The sequence below is a fragment of the Protopterus annectens genome, chromosome 8.part0 (genome assembly GCF_019279795.1).
Source record: "Protopterus annectens isolate FY-2018-M chromosome 8.part0, PAN1.0, whole genome shotgun sequence".
NCBI classification, from domain to species: Eukaryota; Metazoa; Chordata; order Ceratodontiformes; family Protopteridae; genus Protopterus; species Protopterus annectens.
Genome location: NC_056741.1, coordinates 197301766 through 197320102, shown reverse-complemented (window position 1 = coordinate 197320102; position 18337 = coordinate 197301766). Strand labels below are relative to the sequence as shown.

General features: G+C 37.5%; 1 protein-coding gene across 1 annotated transcript in view; it reads left to right on the top strand.

Annotated features, from left to right (window-relative positions):
• LOC122807984 (C-type lectin domain family 1 member A-like) overlaps window positions 1-17115 on the top strand; it is a 369777-nt gene extending 352662 nt beyond the window's left edge. Inside the window, exon 6 of the mRNA XM_044079006.1 lies at window positions 16661-17115. Coding sequence (XP_043934941.1) covers window positions 16661-16787 — 127 coding nt within the window. The 3' untranslated portion in view covers window positions 16788-17115. The remainder of the gene's footprint in view (window positions 1-16660) is intronic.
• Window positions 17116-18337: the final 1222 nt, after the last annotated feature.

Here is an 18337-nt window from a genome sequence, read left to right as displayed (position 1 = left end):
GCACCCCCTTAAGCTCAAACTCAGTGGTGCGAGATTTGGGAACACAGGTTGATAGCATTCTAAACATCAGTCACCATGTGTCCACAGTAGTAAGGAAAGCTTTCTATGTTGCGCACCTCATAAGTAACGGCATCTCAACCAAGACTAAGGATGCTATAGCTCCTCTGAACTCAACCCTCATCAGACCACTAATAGAGTACAATGCTCCCTTTTGCATGTACCTCATCAGATATCTACAGCAGCTGGAGAGAATACAAAGGTTTTTCACCAAAAAAAATCAGGGCCTCCAAAGCATAACCTATGTGGAATGATTGAAAGCCCTGTCACTGTATTCTGTATCTTATAGGCTGCTGAGCAACAATTTGTGCCTGGAATAGAGAGAAGTCTCTGAGCCTACCGAAATGGAAATGCTGCACACCCGCAATTCAAATGGGATGAGAGTCATTCATCTATAACATATAGAACACACCACTGTGTATCTCTCAGAAAACTGAACTGGTTGAAGTTCCGTCAACTACTTCAACTCAATCAATGGTCATGAGCACAGAAGTTATACTATCACTCAGATAACATCCCAGCCCTCCATAATCTAATACATCCTCACACCACAGCAAGAACCTTGAGATCAAGCACCCTTAATCTCCTTGAAGTTACCAAACATAACAATGAGGCAGGAAAATCTCTATTTAGCTGCTACATTTCCAAACTCTGGTACTCCCTACCTTCCCACCTAACATAAAATAACTCCACAACACAATTGAAAAAATTAATAAGAGTCCACCTCAAAAACAACTAGCTATGCTCTTGTCTCACCCCTGGGTAAAGGCTGAATTACAGGAAATTAAGAAATGCCAATGTGAAAGCACTCAGAAGTACCAATAATCCAAACGGAGTGCAGTAAGCCAAAAATGAAAACCCAAAAGCGTAAATTCGCTCAATTTAATGAAAAACAACCATAGGGGGAATAGTTATTATGGATAATATATTGTATGAAGGAAAAATGAATTCTATATTGAGGGATGAAAAGAAATATATAGTTGTTTCCAGAAATGAAGTGAATGTGGCTTACCAACACATAGATATGATGTTACAAGATTACATGTGTGAAAATGTAATAGACAATAATATTTTTAAATTTCTATATGTAAGTAAGCCTAGGATAGCAACTATTTTTGGCATTCCCAAAATCCATAAAAACTCGACTGACCCACCCCTTAGGCCTATTGTGTCTGCGGAAGGTTCTAAAACTTTACCATTGGCAAAATATGTGGATTTGAAAACGAAACACATATGGGTAAACAACAAAACCATCCAAAAAGATTCTTGGGATTTCTTAAAGGAACTTACGCCTGACTTGTATAGAGATGAAGTAATGTTTATTACTATAGACATAGTAGATTTATTCTCAAGTATCCCACATTGTAAGGGCATGGAAATGTTTGAAGAAAGTGCTTTCTTGGACAAAGTATTGACACAGAATGAAAAAATATTAACTGTAGCACTTATGGAGACTATATTGAAATATAATTTTCTTTTATTTGATGGAGAATATTTTCAGCAAAAACAAGGTGTCTCCATGGGAGCAGCATGCACACCTACATATGCTAATATAGTGTTATCAAAATGGGAAGAGAAATTCATTACAAATTCCACATTTCAAAACTATTGGATATTATATCGAAGATTCTTAGGTGACATAGTCATCTTATGGACGGGGGGACAAGAAAAATGTTTAGAATTTATGGAATATATAAATCAAACTACTAATTTTTTGAGGTTCACATACAATATCAGTACTGATGTGTTACAATATTTGGATGTGGAAGTTTACAAAATTAATCAAAAATATGAAACCAGGGTGTTTAGGAAAGACATCTATGTTAATTCCTTTCTACATTATGAGAGCACCCATCCCCTACATTGTAAAAGAAATATAGTTAAGGGGCAATTTGTAAGGGGCTCTAGAATGTCTAGTTTAGATGTAGATTTTTTAAAGGAATGTAACAAGTTAGAAAAAATGTTTCTGGACAGAGGGTACCCCAAAACTTTTGTGGAAAAAATAAGAAAGGAAGTAGAAGAAGGTAGGTTGGATAGGTTTAAGCCTATCAAAGGTATGAGGTACAACATTAACACGCAAGAAGAACATAATAATTATGGGAACACATTAGAGGTGTTTCAAAAAAGTTTGGTGATAGAATATAATTCCTCTAATTGTATTGTGAGGGACATATTGCAGAGAGAGTGGAATAAATTATTGTCACTTACTGATATAGAGGAAATAACAAAGATAATTCCAAAAGTAATATATAAAAATTCTCAGAGTATAAGGAATCTGATGGAAAGGACAGAATTAAATTCAACACTAGTAACTAATAGGAGGACAGGAACATTCAAATGTGGAAGATGTAACCAATGCCCGTATATAATGAATAAAGGAGAAATTTACTTGGAAAGTAGGAAGAGATGGATTAGAAGTAGGGGCCTTTATGGTTGTGATACTAGAGGGGTGGTATATCTAGTAATATGCCAAAAATGTCAGTTATTCTATGTAGGTAAGACAGAAAGAGCACTAAAGAAAAGAATATATGAGCATACTTACGACATTAATAAAGCAAAAGAAACTAATGCACTTTATAAACATTCTAGGGGCTGTATAGGATTTATGTTTCATTTTTTGTACTAGAACAGATTAAACTGGATATTAGAGGGGGTCCATGGGAAGATATTTTAGAGAGATGCGGGGAAAAAACAGGTCTCAATGACTTTTTTAACCATATTACCATTATTGAAATTAAGAGCTAATAAAATATAATGGTAATTATGAACTTTGACACTAGAGGGAGCAATTTACTATGTATTTTTAAACAAAGTTTTAACATACATATTAAGTTTATTTAATTATTTATATGTATTAAATTATGGTAAGATATATGTGTATATTTATGTTTTGTTAAAGTTTCAATTTTTATTGAATAATATATTCAAGTATGAACAAACCATGTGTTTTTATCCATTAATATTCATGAACCCATTTTGTATTTTGGTTAGCCCATTTAAATGTATTAAAAGTGATTTTATTGGTTAATTAATATTAATTAATGTATTTAAATGCTTAATGGTTTGGCAAGTATGTATCTGATGAAGTCCAAGTGCAAGGGACGAAAACGCATACTGGATTTGTTTTTGTAAAAGCGTTAATGCTTTATGGTTGTTTTTCATTAAATTGAGCGAATTTACGCTTTTGGGTTTTCGTTTTTGGCTTACTGCACTCCGTTTGGATTATTTATGAATTACAAGAAATATCTACATTCATTGGTAATGTCAAGTCTAGTTTCTCACATGTAACTGTCTGCCTTTATAAGCAAGACATATCTATACTCATGGATAATCTCAAGTTTAGTTCTCACATTTTAACTGTCTGCTTTTATAAGCTGACAACATTATAAAACTGTCTACAAATCTGCTAAGTACTATATATATTCTATCTGTATAAGACTACAATATACTGCATGTATTGAATGTGTATAAAATATAATATACTGTATGATGAGATGAATATGATACCTCTGACTAATATCCTACTATGAGCCTGTGCTAACTGTCCATATTTACCGATGTTTATAAAACTGTTTTGTACGTGTATACCACCATCCTTATTAACTTGTTTAGTTATATTAATGCACCTTTTGTTCTCATATGTAGCTGGAGCTTTTCTCCCCGGGCCTCTGCTGAAAATGGATATGTGTCCAGTTGGACTTTCCTGGTCAACAAATGTAAAATAAATAAATAAATAGGGATCTCAACCTAGCCTGTGACATTAACAGAACATGCTGGAGAGAGATATATATCTCCTAGTGATTCCCACTCCTCTGGAATAAGCTCCCAATTCACATGAAGCAGAGCTCCTCAATGACCCTATTGAAGCCCAAACTAGACAACTGGATTGGGTCCATAAATTCACCTCAGAAGTGGCACCTACGTCCCTCATGGACACAGGTAGTTGGTGTTGATCATAGACTCACTATGCAAATAACGACCATCTAACCAAGGTCAGTTGGGGAACACAGGTATAACATGACTAGGCTTGTAAAGGCCCTAGGGCCATTAACCTAGTAACGTCCTATGAACCTGTGAACCTATGACTGATTTGTAATTAGTCTTCACCACCCAACCAATGGTTGGAATCAATGCTAGTATAGTGCTTGTGTTGCCACTTATAGTGCTTCACTCTGTGTGCTTTTTTCCCCAGCAGATGTGATTGTGAAGCTCCGCATGCAAAGTGTTTAGTCTGTGTGTCTTTTGTAAGAGTATTTGTGCAGTTCTTTGATTTTTAATTTCAAGTGAGAATTCGGTAAGGAATGAGTGGGTGACATTTAGATGGGGTTTTACTGACAGGGTTGTTAACGAAGCCTCTATTCCAAACTTTATATGTCAAATATTCTCTTGTCTGTTGTCAGTGCTGAAGTTCTAATCAACTAAATGCAATATTTTATTTTATGAAGATAGGGTGTGTGGTACTAGTGAGCATAATTATTCCTTAGCATTTCTGATAAGCTTTAGTAACCAGTTTCACTAAAAATACTTCTTATACACTCATTATATGATAGAATTAAGGTAAGTTATTTCAAAATCTTCATGCTTCTCTTCATGATCAAATACATCATCAACAAAATGCTTATAAAAACAGTGTGATAAGAGTACTGAAGAGTATTTAGCATTAGCTAACAGCAATTGTTCTCTCTTTACAATTATCAATATAGCACAGCATTTCAGTCATATGCATATATTTTCAAAGGACTAAAAAGAAATTATTTTCCAAAATCAATCCTTAAAACAGGCCACAACCACCAATAGATTAGAAATCTCCTCATCTTGCATGTACATCATCTTCCACAGGAAGCCAGCCTTCACACATTATTGGGCTGGGGTTAGGCATAATGGTCAAGGTGTTTACCTCACAGACAAGAGGCTTGATTCTCCCTAAAAGATAATTGTCTAGAATTAAAATAGTCCATAAAGGTAGCTAGCCTAGTACTTACCTATGAACCTGATTAGATGTGCCAATGATTAAGGGGTTAGCCTCTCTGCAGAGAAATCGCAACATTTTGTTTCAGCTCCGTTTTCAAAAGCTGCACCTCCACCATATTGACAATGTGGTCTAGTTCTGAAAACATGCTGCCAAACTCAATTGCCTTTTCAAAATTTTAAAAATCACTAAGTGCATTGCATATAGTGCACTCCTCAGTCCTGTTAAATAAAGATTGTTTTTCACTGAATAATATTTATTAGTTCTTTTATATTCTGAACAAGAAAAAAAAAACAGAAACATTATATAACTTATGAAAACACAGACTTGTGTATTAACTATGGCACACCTGCTGTATTTAATAATTGGCATTGTTATAAGAATAATTCAAATACAGTGCATTGTCAGCTTGGTTGTCAATTACATACTGAATTAACTCTGACATTTGTAGAGTGATGCTGAAGAAATGAGAAAAAGGTTTGCATGTTCAGGATGTGTGAGGAGTCCATGTCCATACATGATGTAAGGAGTTCTCTATAGTGTCTTACTATATACATCTACATTCATACCTTCATATTTATTGTTAGTGCTTGTTTTCCATTCTGTGATTATTAGCATCTTTGATATGACTGATACTGAACCTACAACATGCCCAACATACTGGCTGGTGGTTCAGTGTAATTTCCCCCCCCTAAAAATCTATACCCCTATCATAGCCAGAGGATTGTAGCTCCAAACATCTCCAACGCCCTTCCTCCAAAAAACAAAACACAACATGGCCTGGATGGTGTGGCATCCCGATAATGTCCTCCATATCCTCGAAATAGGAAATATGTGGCGCATGAGGACACAGCATCAAAAAGTACCTCTCAGGTTTACCATGAGTGGTGCCTCCACCCAACCCTGAAAATCCCCGCCCTGAAGCACCCCATTTTATCTGCGGCCATGGAGGATCATAAAGCCATTCATAAATAAAGACATAGGGAACTTGCAGACTTTGGATCACTTGTTGCTTTTGTCAAGGGGTCATCATGCTTTTTAACCTGGTTGACTTTTGACAGTTTTCAAGGCCATTGATGAGGGAAACAGTCTCCATACAGCCTACCTTGGAAAGGCCAGGCCTTCGACCAACCTGAGCCCACTCAGGAAATCACAAAAAACTCATCCAAAAACCCCAAAAACATATCAGCAGGTTTGTAAACCCAAGCATCAGCTTCTTGAATAGGGACAGAGTTCACAGAGCTGGAGCAGTGTCAGACTCAAAGGACAAGTCCTACAGGGGGTGTCCTTGCCAAGTCCACAGTCCCTGCTACTTCAGCGGCTCTTTTGCTAAAACAGGCAAGCTTATGGTTGGAGGGTTGGCAGGCATCTGCTTTTCAGATGACTGCAAAAAACACAGGTGATACCAACTGGGCCTGATGGGGCAGAATACAGAAAATAGCCTCTAGCGGATAGCTGGTGCCAGAAAGAACCTCAGAAGAAATGCCCAAAACATGCGGAAAATTGGTGCCGGTTAAAAAAAAGTACCCCCTAGGTACCAAAATGGTGGCTGGCCATCACTGACCACAGAGAGAAGTCCACCCCTAGGAGGGTAAGTTGACAGCCATGTTGGACTTTGACACTCGATTCAGCTAAAGTAGTGCCACCAACCTATCTTGCCTGCCCACCTGATCATGAAGGATAGTATCATCGTTAGGATAGTCATCCACATGATGTACTCAGCCACTCCCCCCCTATCATGTATCTGCGATGACCATTCGGAATTCCTGAACTCACACCAGAAAGTTGACACCAGCACCAAACCCATCTCAAAAAGATGAAGGGTGCAACCCGAAAGAAAGATGGAGGCCCAAAAGAACCTCAGTAATTCAGACTCTCATCTCAAAATCCAGCTACTGACTGTCTCAATTGAAAGAACTCCAGCTATATGCTGTCATACCGATTATGCAGAAGGTGACTCCGGAGATCCTCAGAGCCAACGAACGACCCTGAAAATGGAGACCAGAACATTGACCACGGACTCCTCAGAACCAACCACAAGGGCGCTGCAGAGACCCAGAGCACTGGGAAGCTTGGAGAAGAATGCCGGTACATGTGGCAGGGGATCGCAGACATGCGGTGCAGTGAAACAAAATGTCTGCATGGGAGGCACACAGGGCACAATAGCAGGCTGAGAGTAACATTCAACATGGGAATACCAAGCAATATACTGCCAGGGAAAGCACCAGTGTCACTGTTTGACAGAAGTATGAAAAGCTAAATATGAGCTAAACCTAAACTGCCCTTATAACAATTTAATGAAAAGCAGTTCATCTGGCATATATTATCCTTTACATTTTAATTCATATTCAAGGTCTTCTCAAGTAAGCATTATTGCTGAGTCAAAATGTGGCTCCATAATAGTTTAAATGCAGTCACCAGTGATGTTCATCATATTGATCACAGCTGAAGTAGCCAAAGCTATGTGGGTTATATCTTGCCAAGGATATAATAGCCAGACAGCTTCCAAAGCATCAGGGCACCTTTCATGGATACAAACCATTATCTAAAAGACAGGTTTATGTGCCAAGCCCTTCAGAGCTTTCCTGCCACTGAAGAGCATGTTCCTCTCAGCTTTTGAGGATTGATGGTCAGCCTGTGGTATTCCTTTGATTAGCATGGGTGTATGGGTTCATGGGTGAGCTAATTTTGCCAGTCTTGGGAGAAGGGGCAGGGAAGGTGCCCTGCTTAGCCAGAACGTTGTGCCCATCCCTGAGAAGATGTTGCTACTATTAATTAACCTATTTTCTCCAAGTGTCTTGTAAAAAAGAAACAGAAAACTAAACAGGTGTCTTCTCCTGCATCAGTTCCTCTGGACAGGAGTAGATGTTTGGGTCTGACTCAAGGTCTAATACAGACTATAGACCCTTCTTATAAGACAGTTTCTGGTAAAAGAAAAAACAATTCCTCTTTTCCAGAAGAGGTTCAAGATTTTGATTTTGTAGGTGTGATGGGACAGATGTGGATTGTTTTATCTCTGATTTAGACTCAGGGGAGAGTATGGTATCTGAATCTCTCTGTGAGGCATTCTTTTTCTGAGATTATTTCCAGAATGAGCCAGTGACTTCAGTGATAAAACACTGAGGTTTCTCAGTTCTGCACAAAAATCTATGAATTGTTACAATGAGAATTGCCAGAACCTTCACCCATCCCCTCAGTGCGGTCAGCATTGAAGATGCGTTTGTCCCATCCGATGGTTTTCCTGACACCCAACCTCCTGAATCTAATAAAGCAGATAGACTGTACAAAGTTTCTCAATCTTTCTCGTTTATACACTCACTCCAGATTTAACCCAGCAGCCAGAGCTTTAGTTAATTCACCTGTTGCCAAATATGTTGTTAATTCTAATCATCATCCTTCAGACAAGGATGGTAAAATGATGAATTTGGGAAAAGTATATGCTTCTGCAACTTTAAATTTTAGAACTTTGAATTGTCAGGCTCATATGTTAAAACTCATCCTGTCTAATTATGAAAGTACAAGGTATGTTATATCTGCAGTTCCTCAATAAGAAGAAATCTGCTTTGCCTGGTTTAGTTTCTTCCATTTCTCTGGTCACTACTCATAATTTAAAATGTGTATATGACTCTGTAGATACTGCTTGCAGGGTTGTGGCCACTGGTAGTGTTTTGATGAGGATTGCCTGTCTGCATTCTCAAAACTGCCCAGCAGATGTAAAATGAGATTTTTGCATTATTCTTTGATTAGAGATTTAATTTCTGGACCCTCTGCTGCAGAGGTTATCAAAATGTGATGACATTGGTAAAATGATTCAGGAAATATCTCAGATTTTTTCACCCTTCTTTCTGTAAATTCTCCAAGGGATTTTCTATTCTTTCATCCAGTTTTGGCAAAAAAAAAAAAACAAACAGTCTCAGCAGAATGCTGGTAAGCAGATGTTTTAAAAAAATGAAGGTTCCAAAAAAGAAAGCAGATACCCTCAAGAACAAAGAGGAGTCAAATAAAGCAAAATTACTATATAAGGGACCTTGTCCCCTCACCCCACCCAAGCAGTCTTTCATCAATTCCAGAATGTCTGAACCTACATTTCTCACTTTGGCAACAATAATTTCAGACAAATGTATTCTTAGGTTGATTCAGCAAGGCCGCAGTTGACAGTAGGAAGAAACTCCTCCTTTCCTGGAAATTATTCCACATCTACCAGACCAGGCTCTTCCTTTTCCCCCTGTCCTACTACACGTGCTTTCCTGTGGAGTAAGAGAAACAGTTCCTCCTTCCCAGCTGGGAAAAGGATTTTATTCAAATATGTTTTTAGTACCCAAGAAAGAAAATGACTAGAGACCAGTTCTGGATCTTTCCTTCATAAACCATTAAGTGATGATGCCCAAGTTCAAAATGCTTTCTCTTTGCAAGCCATTGTCCCTACTTCCTCGTCTTCCTTTTTAGTAACTTTAAATTTAAAAGATGCTTATGGTGACATTTCTATTCATCCAGCTTTCCTGTGTTTCATATGTTTTTATGTATCTGGGTCACACTATGGCTATCCATTGCTGCAAGAGTATTCAAACAGTATCTAACACTTGTCATAGCCCATTGCAGACCAGAAGGAATTCACATTTTCCATATTTAGATGTCTTGCTTATCATTGTAGAGTTTTTTTTTCAAAGTGTCAGGAATCTCTCATTTGGGTGAGAGATCTCCTACACAGGCTGGGATTCCAAGAGAACATCCAGAAATCTTTTTTCACTCCATCACACAGGACTCTGTTCCTTCAGTATCTGCTAGACACCTCAGTACAAGGATCCTTTCTTCCACTGGAAAAAAATACATCTATATTTATTTATATTATAGGGGTTTTCCACTCAGACTTTGGTCACTGCAAGTGAGTATTTTGGGGATTCTGAGTCTATTGGCATCTCAGAATCTCATGATACTTCTTACAAGACTTGACATGAGAAAGACACAATGATATCTAAAATCTTTTTGGTTTCAGCATCAAGACCCATTATCTTTTCAGATACCACAGATGCCTAAGACTTTGCTTGAAGAGCATTGTCAAAGAGGATAAGTATTTGGCAAAACAAAATCAAATCGAAACAAATAAGCCCGGAATAAATGTTTGCTTTATTGAGGCACTCACCACTCTCAACCACCTTTGGTACCCAAGCACTCTTCAAGTTGTTAGATAAAACACCAGACTGATGTGGTACATAAATAACAAGAGGGAGCCCCATCTTACACCCTAAGCAGACTAGTGATGTCACCATGGCGTAAAGCATTGCAACACAACCTCACTCTGCAGGCATCCTACATTCTGTCAGGACAAAAGCTAGCACTTGCTCCATTTGAGTCAGCTCATCTGTCTGTCTTGAAGGATTTAGCATTGAAAACAGTTTTACTGAATGTTCTAACTTGTTCAGGAAGAATATCTGAGTTGTAAGATCTTATGGTGGGTCAACCTTTCTGAATAATCAACTGGCAAAATTTCACTCCAGGACTCTATGCAAGAAGATTTAGAAGACAAATGCCTTTTTTTCTCCACGGACAGTAATGTCTCTGTATGGATTTCCAACCTTTCTAATAATATTCAGAGTTCTTATGAAGATTGAGAAGGAATTCCCTGAGATCATTGTGGTGACTCTCTTCTGGCCCAGACAGTGTTTTCTCTTCTTTTGAAATTGGCCAGGAGCAATTACCATATGCTTCTTCACAGACTGGATCTACTCACACAAGAATGTTGGGGGGGGGGGGGATTGATACATTCTGACCCCAAACAACATCAAATGACTTTCCAGATGTTAGCATTGTAGGAACATGTTTACTGAGGACATGCAGCAGGCACTAATGGAGGCAAGACACCCTGTTGCTAGAAAATTGTATATAAGAAAATGGAAAAGGTTTTATAGCTGGTGCCATTAAAATTACCAGCACCCATTCAAGGCTAGTGTTCCTCTGGGTTTGAATTATTTATGTGAGTTACTTTACCATGGCCTATTCCTCCATCAAGGTTAATTTGTCAGCCATTTCAACATGTTTGCCCATGGATCCAACTCTTTCAAGGCATTCTCATGTCAAAACATTTTAAAAGGGATATTATATAAGACACCTCCAAGAAACCTATAGATTCTCCATGGGATCTTAATTTTGTGTTAAAGAAACTAACACTTTCTCCATTTGAAACAGCTGATCTGGTTGACACAAGGTTCTTAATGTGGAAAACGGTTTTACTGACTTTTCTAATTTCTTCAAGAAGAATATCTGAGTTGTAAGATCTTATGGTGGGTTAAGCTTGCGTCATTTTCCACAGAGACATGGTATTTTTGAAAACTAGTCCTTCTTTTACATCTAAAATGGTATCCAAATTTACTTTAAACCAAACTATGCAATATCTGAGTTCTTTTCTGAACCTCAAAAATGAGGGAGAAATGGTATTTCATACCATGCTCGGGAACTATCCTGATAGAACAAAATCTTTCAGAATTTCAGATCAGTTGTTCATTTCTAGAAAAGGTAAGAATGGACAAGCTATGTCAAAGTAAACAATTTCCAAATGGCTGTATCAAGCTATTTCCTTTTGTTATTCCCAACACAACAAAATTATTCCAAGCAGGATCAAGGCACACTCTGACAAGGCCTTGGCTTCATCTTTGGCTTTTTGAAAAGGGTTGGACACTAGAAGCATTTTACAAGTAACAGCTTGGTCATCTGTACATACCTTTACAAAGCACTACAAGCTTAGATTCCTTCTCCTGGTCTAAGTCAGGGTTTGCTTGGACCATTTTCTAGGAGGTCCTAGACTCTTCGCCTTCTTATTCCAATGTTGTAAACTATGGTAATCAGCCTGACTACCATAGGCTACTGCAGCAGTCATCAATATGATGAACATTAAGTTACCCTATCAGTAGGTGGTTGAATGATTACTGGTACATTAGCCACTCCCTCCACCCCTTGCTTTTTGGTATGTTTTTTATGCCATGGTTTGGACATTTGTTTTTTTGTTATTCCTAAAAAATGTCTACTCAGGGCTTAGCCTCCCTCTCTCAGTTAGCATGAAAGCTCTGAAGGACTCGGCACCCAAACGTGTCTTTTAATCAGCACAGCTCTAGCTGTCTAATTGCTGTCTGTTATACCCTTGGCTGCACATAACTCATACAGCTTTGGCCACTGCAGCAGAAAGCATTTGAACAGCTACTGTTTTGCTAAGTTTACTTATGCAACTGTACATTTTGTCCTCATACACGCCAAAAGCATATGATAAAAGTCAAGCCATGATGGCTTATATCTCTATCAGTTAGAATATGCTCTGAGGCCTACTCAGTAGAGTTTCACTTTTGCCAGGTACCATCTAGGGACTACTATAATATATTTATTTCACATAGTATTGCTTGTTCTTTGTTCCCAAGTGTTTCCCAGCTTTGTCAGGATGATGTAATGCCACCATGTCTTTTCAATCTTCTTTCAATTTTTTTTTTTGTTTTGCAATTCTAAACCTTTTCATGAAGCTAAATAAATTGCACTCCTTTGCACACTGATTATCTAGATTTAAAAGTTTACAGACCTTATAGGCGTATATGCTACTTTTCATTTTTAAATGACACCACAAATGAGTTCCTAGTATATGCAAGCTGGCCTATCTGCACTCCATGCTTTTTACTGTCACTTGTTGAATATGTTATGCATCCTCACCTATTATCTGGTCCCATGGTATTGCCAATATTTACTAAATATCTTTGCCTAATGCATGACAATGTTTATTTTGTAATTATCCCATATGTCATCCTGGCACTGTTCTTGTAATAAGAATATTTCTATTTTGATTAGACCTCCCTTCTTCATTTCTGGTACCAAGATCCTGGAACTAGCTTTATGGTAATGTTTCAATTAAAAATGTTTTCCCATTCTTGCAATTTTTTTAATGAATACTAACTGTGGACATAAGATGAATATTGCTTGGGCTTCACATAGTTCCCAAGCTGCATTCATTCATTTCCTATTTCTTCATCATGGAAAACTGATTATGGCCTCAATAACTGAACCTTGGCCGCTGCCATAGCAGGGATTGTTTCATGGCCAAATGTGTGGAAGAGTGACATGAACTATAGGAGATTAAGACTGTTTCGTTTGGAATGGGGTAATACAATAGAATTATTTATAAGGACAGACTTAGTATAGCTAGTGATAGTAATGGAATAATGAATTAGCAGTTCAGCATTTCCTGGACATTTATAGACAGTGAGCATTTATTAGTAATGTCTGAGTTCTGATGTCATCTATATTCAGAAAACTTGTAAAGAATAATAACTTTAGGAAATACCCAAGTTTCAGGTAATTTGCAGAAAGACATTATGATGATAAGTGCATATAGGACACAAATAAGTAACCCTGATTTTGTGAGTTAGTGACAAATGAACAGGCTCATTCCCCCATCTTGTGTTGAAACAGGAAAGAAAAATGGTGTTTCCTTCATTTAAAAAGATTTGACGACACTAGGTGTCTTATTTAATATACTCATAATGGAATTTGCAGCAGTAAGGGCAGTCCAATTGCTATTGTCATGAATGTCTGAATGACTTACTGATCATATAAACAGATTTTATTTATACAATAGCAGGAGACAATGAACCCAAGTCAATCTGCCCTTTTACTTGCACTTAACCTTTTAGCTTCCTTCCATCTTTTTCCTATATGTCCTGTGCTCTCTTGGATATCTCAGTGCATTTCCTCTCCACCAAAAGTTTCAGTATACCAATCTATGGACATACAACCCTCAGTGTGACAAAAAACTTTTAGAGATGCAGGGAATAGTTAGCTCCTCCACCTTGATGCCTCTGCCCCTTCCTACCCATCTGTTCTTCCCATTGTAAATGCCTTTTGTTTGCTTAAAGGCAGAGTTTTAACTCAGTAGGATGCATTTCACTAGTAATGTGTTACATTAACCCACTGCACTACTATGTCAACTCCTTTGCACTGTGCAAAATATTTTGGGAGCTAAAAGATGATTCCGAGATCTCCCTGATTAAATATGTTTCAGCTTCAGAAGCTGCCCTTTCCATTTCGCAATCTCCAAGAGTCTCTGAGAATGCATTCACTTGTAAGACAAACATAGAAAATGATGTTCTATAACTTATGAGAATCAGTCATATCTTGCAATATATATGCATCATTTGGTAAGTTTCAGGGGTACTTTAGATATAAATCTGTAATTTTTTTTCATGTATTGAAGAATGAGAAAAATGAACAGCAAAATGTGCAGTTTAATTTAAAAATTAGATCCAAATTAAAATAATTTAATTAGGTTTATTAGATAACTGCAGTGCTGGCGTGGGAGGATATTTTAGGCGTCCTTTGAATAGGAGATATACTCTAATTGTTGCTAGAACGCTTGATAATGAATTACAGGATGCCCTGCACCACTGTTCTCATTCTAGAATGCTTGATAATGAATTACAGGATGCCCTGCACCACTGTTCTCATTCTAGAATGCTTGATAATGAATTACAGGATGCCCTGCACCACTGTTCTCATTCTAGAACGCTTGATAATGAATTACAGGATGCCCTGCACCACTGTTCTCATTCTAGAATGCTTGATAATGAATTACAGGATGCCCTGCACCACTGTTCTCATTCTAGAATGCTTGATAATGAATTACAGGATGCCCTGCACCACTGTTCTCATTCTAGAATGCTTGATAATGAATTACAGGATGCCCTGCACCACTGTTCTCATTCTAGAACACTTGATAATGAATTACAGGATGCCCTGCACCACTGTTCTCATTCTAGAATGCTTGATAATGAATTACAGGATGCCCTGCACCACTGTTCTCATTCTAGAATGCTTGATAATGAATTACAGGATGCCTGCACCACTGTTCTCATTCTGGAACACTTGATAATGAATTACAGGATGCCCTGCACCACTGTTCTCATTCTTTTTCTGAGAAAAGATTCTGAAGAATGCTTCTCCACAAAACTATACTAAAACAGATAGAATGAAAACATTTATTGATGTCAATATCTGTTTCTTTTCTTTCAACAGAGGTACAAAATATAGCAATATAGTCAAATCCATCAGAAGAGATAAAAAAATATATATAAAGCATGTGTAAATAAATACATAACTAAACAAAAACTGCAGCTTAAACGTATTAGAGAAAGGTATCACCATTCATTCATTCATGCGTTTATCCTTTTTTCACTACCAGCCTTATTCATTTTAGAGATGTGAGAGGTCCAGACTCCATCTTAACAGTACATACAAGCTAATTTTACTTGAGATGCTCAAGGCAATATTCATAAAGAACATATGTGGCTCTGCAGCACAACCGTCTCTGTATGGTAAAGCTGCACTGCTTGGTCATGATACAGTTCAGTGACATGCATAACTAGTATGCCTCTGAACCTCATTAAATCCCTGCTGTGAACATCTCTGAATCACTTAACTTGGAGTTTTAACAACTGCATGCTAAGTACCCCACTGCATGGTAAGTACCCCACTGAGCTGACTGTAGTTGCTGGAGTGTGCTTATTTGAGGAAGTGACATTCCCTGTTGAGACAAATAAGTAAGAAGTAGCTAATAGCCACATGCAGAATTCATGTTAGTTGCATAGTATGAGCAACTCTGAATCACCATCCACCACAGTTTTCTATTGTGAGGATATTCTTGATGAGCAGAACCTTAAGTTATGTAATCCATATCCACACCATGCTCATCTACTTATATATCACTTCACAATGAATCACTTTTTGTTTGGGAAGTACATTAGACTGAAATTGTACAAGGTGATAATTAGTATCAGTTGTGCAGCAGGTAGTGCAATCACCTTTGGTGCAGAAGGCTGTGGGTTCTATTCCCACACCAGGCAGATGGATGTCTGATGCTGCAGTGAAGTATAAGGGGAGTGCAGCATTCAAATGAAATGTTAAACTGAGGTCCCATCCACTTGAGTTGGTGGTAGCTCAGGTGGATGTAAAACATCCCACGGCATCGATCAGAAACATTAGGGAAAGCTCACTGATGCTCCAGCCAGATTTCCCCTAGCAGTATCAGCATGACAATGGCTCTTCCCCGAAAAAGAGTCTACTAGTCTAATGGGAGTATTCTAGTCAACAAAGGATAAATAAATAAACAGATAAATAAATTACGAATACCACCAAGACATACACTTAGCTGAACACCATATACTGAAATCATCTAAAGTATGTGATTGCGAGGTGGGAGAAAAGTACAGAGCAAGTGCCCACATGGACACTGGGATGGCATCCATGCTGCACATGGAAGGCACCCAGCTGTTGACTCAAGAGAGATAACAAAACTCAGCAAAGTGACATTGCTGACCATAATGTTACTCTATAATTTAAATTAACTAACCAGTAGCCTTGATCTCCTTTCCACTGTCAAAATAATTTTAGTTATTAACATCAAACTAGTGTCAGGCCAAAAATACATGAAATATGTTTAGTTGCAGCAGGAAACTCTACTTAGACTATGAAGGATACAAATGCTTGCTTAATGCTTGCTTGTTTTTTTACAGTGCATTGTGCAGTATTCATTTATCACTTTATTTCTCTTTGATAACTTTTTTTGAAGTGTATGCTTACAGATTTTTCTTTGTATTTTGTTATTTACAGATGTGCAATTGATACATACCTCATGGGATCTTGTGCAGTGATCACTAATCAGAAAGTTTATAGTCGACGTTGCAGTGACAAGTTGCATTGGATTTGTGAAATGGCTGCTATCAAAATCGAGAGATAACTGGCTTCAAATAATGAAAAAGTCACTGCAACTTGTTGTAGAGTGATAAAATAGAAATGGGTCTTCATGATCATATGGTTAGTAGAAACAGTGTAATTGTAGTATATGATTTAAAAACAGCAATTTGAAATATATACACAAATATAAACAACAATGTTGATGTTATGACTTCTGCAAGAACATTTCTGGCTCTGCATTTATTTCATTTAAGATACAAAGAGGCATAGTAGAAAAAAATCCAAGTATCACCATTTAATGGGGTATACGGTACCTCAGAAGTTTAAAATGGTCTCCCCAGGTATCAGTAGCTTGTACTGTATTTTTTGAAACAGGCTTTCCATGAAAAAAATAAAATATTGTTAATTTGAACAAATACTTCCACTTGATGGTAAATGTTTGGGTTAATATTAGGTAAAGGGTATGTTCTGTTCTCTGGCAGCACACTAATAGCACACTTTATCTATTTGAGTAAAGAAAAGACTCAGCTGTAAACATGTATCACTTAGTTGTTAACAACTGCTGAAGTTTGGAAGTAGAAATAGATTACATGCAGTTTAGTACTCCAAATAAATAAGTAAATGAATAAATGAATAAAATAAATAAATATATAAATAAATTGGGTTGTGGGAATAGAAGGTGAATCCTTGACATGTATGAGATTATACCACAACAAGTAATTCAGGTAAGAAGCATACACAAGGATTCAGAGACGTCACATCCATGATTGCAGTGAAGCCGTCTGCATTTACATTGCATGCATGATCAGCCTCAGTGCTTATTATCTGTGCCTGTGGCCCCTCCTTTATATGTGATGATCAGCTCCTCATCATGGCTACAATGTGGACTAATGGTCAGATAGCATTAGATCACACTGTGGCCAGATTAATGTATGAGCGGCTGAGCTAAACCTTGATTGTGAATGAGTACCTGTGGTAGTCATCAAGAGTTCATGCACCAAGATGGAAAATGACATAGACAATGTTGTTGTAAAGTACAGGCAGAGCAAAGTTCCATGAAAGGGAAAATCTTACAGAGGGGTAAGGGTGAAGCACAGGTTGCACTATAGCAGCAGAAACAGAGAGGGAACAGAAAAGTTTAAATGAAGTTGCTCAACAAAGCAAGGTGGCAAAACACAATAGAGAAGGTGATGTAACACTTCAGTAATGTAGAATAATGTGAAAGTTAGACCCTGAGAGGTGGAACACTAAAGTAAGATGGTGTAATGACCTGCACCAGTCCTGACAACATCAGAGTGTGAGCAGTGAATCTTTACTACAATGTGAATGACATTAAACTCCTTATTGAGGCCCGAAGTGGTGATTTTATGCATTTTTTTTTTATTTTTTAAGTGTGTGGAGTGATGTATAAATATTTTAAACTACAGTCAGAAGAGTCATGGGCTTTTTCCATGTGCTTTGGGTGTTCTTGGTTTTGTTTTGTTTTTTTTTTTTGGTCAGAGCACTTTAGCCCAGTTCGTTTGGGATTTGATTATACTCATTAGACATAATAAATTCTAAATTATACCATGACCCCCCATTAATATTCCAAAA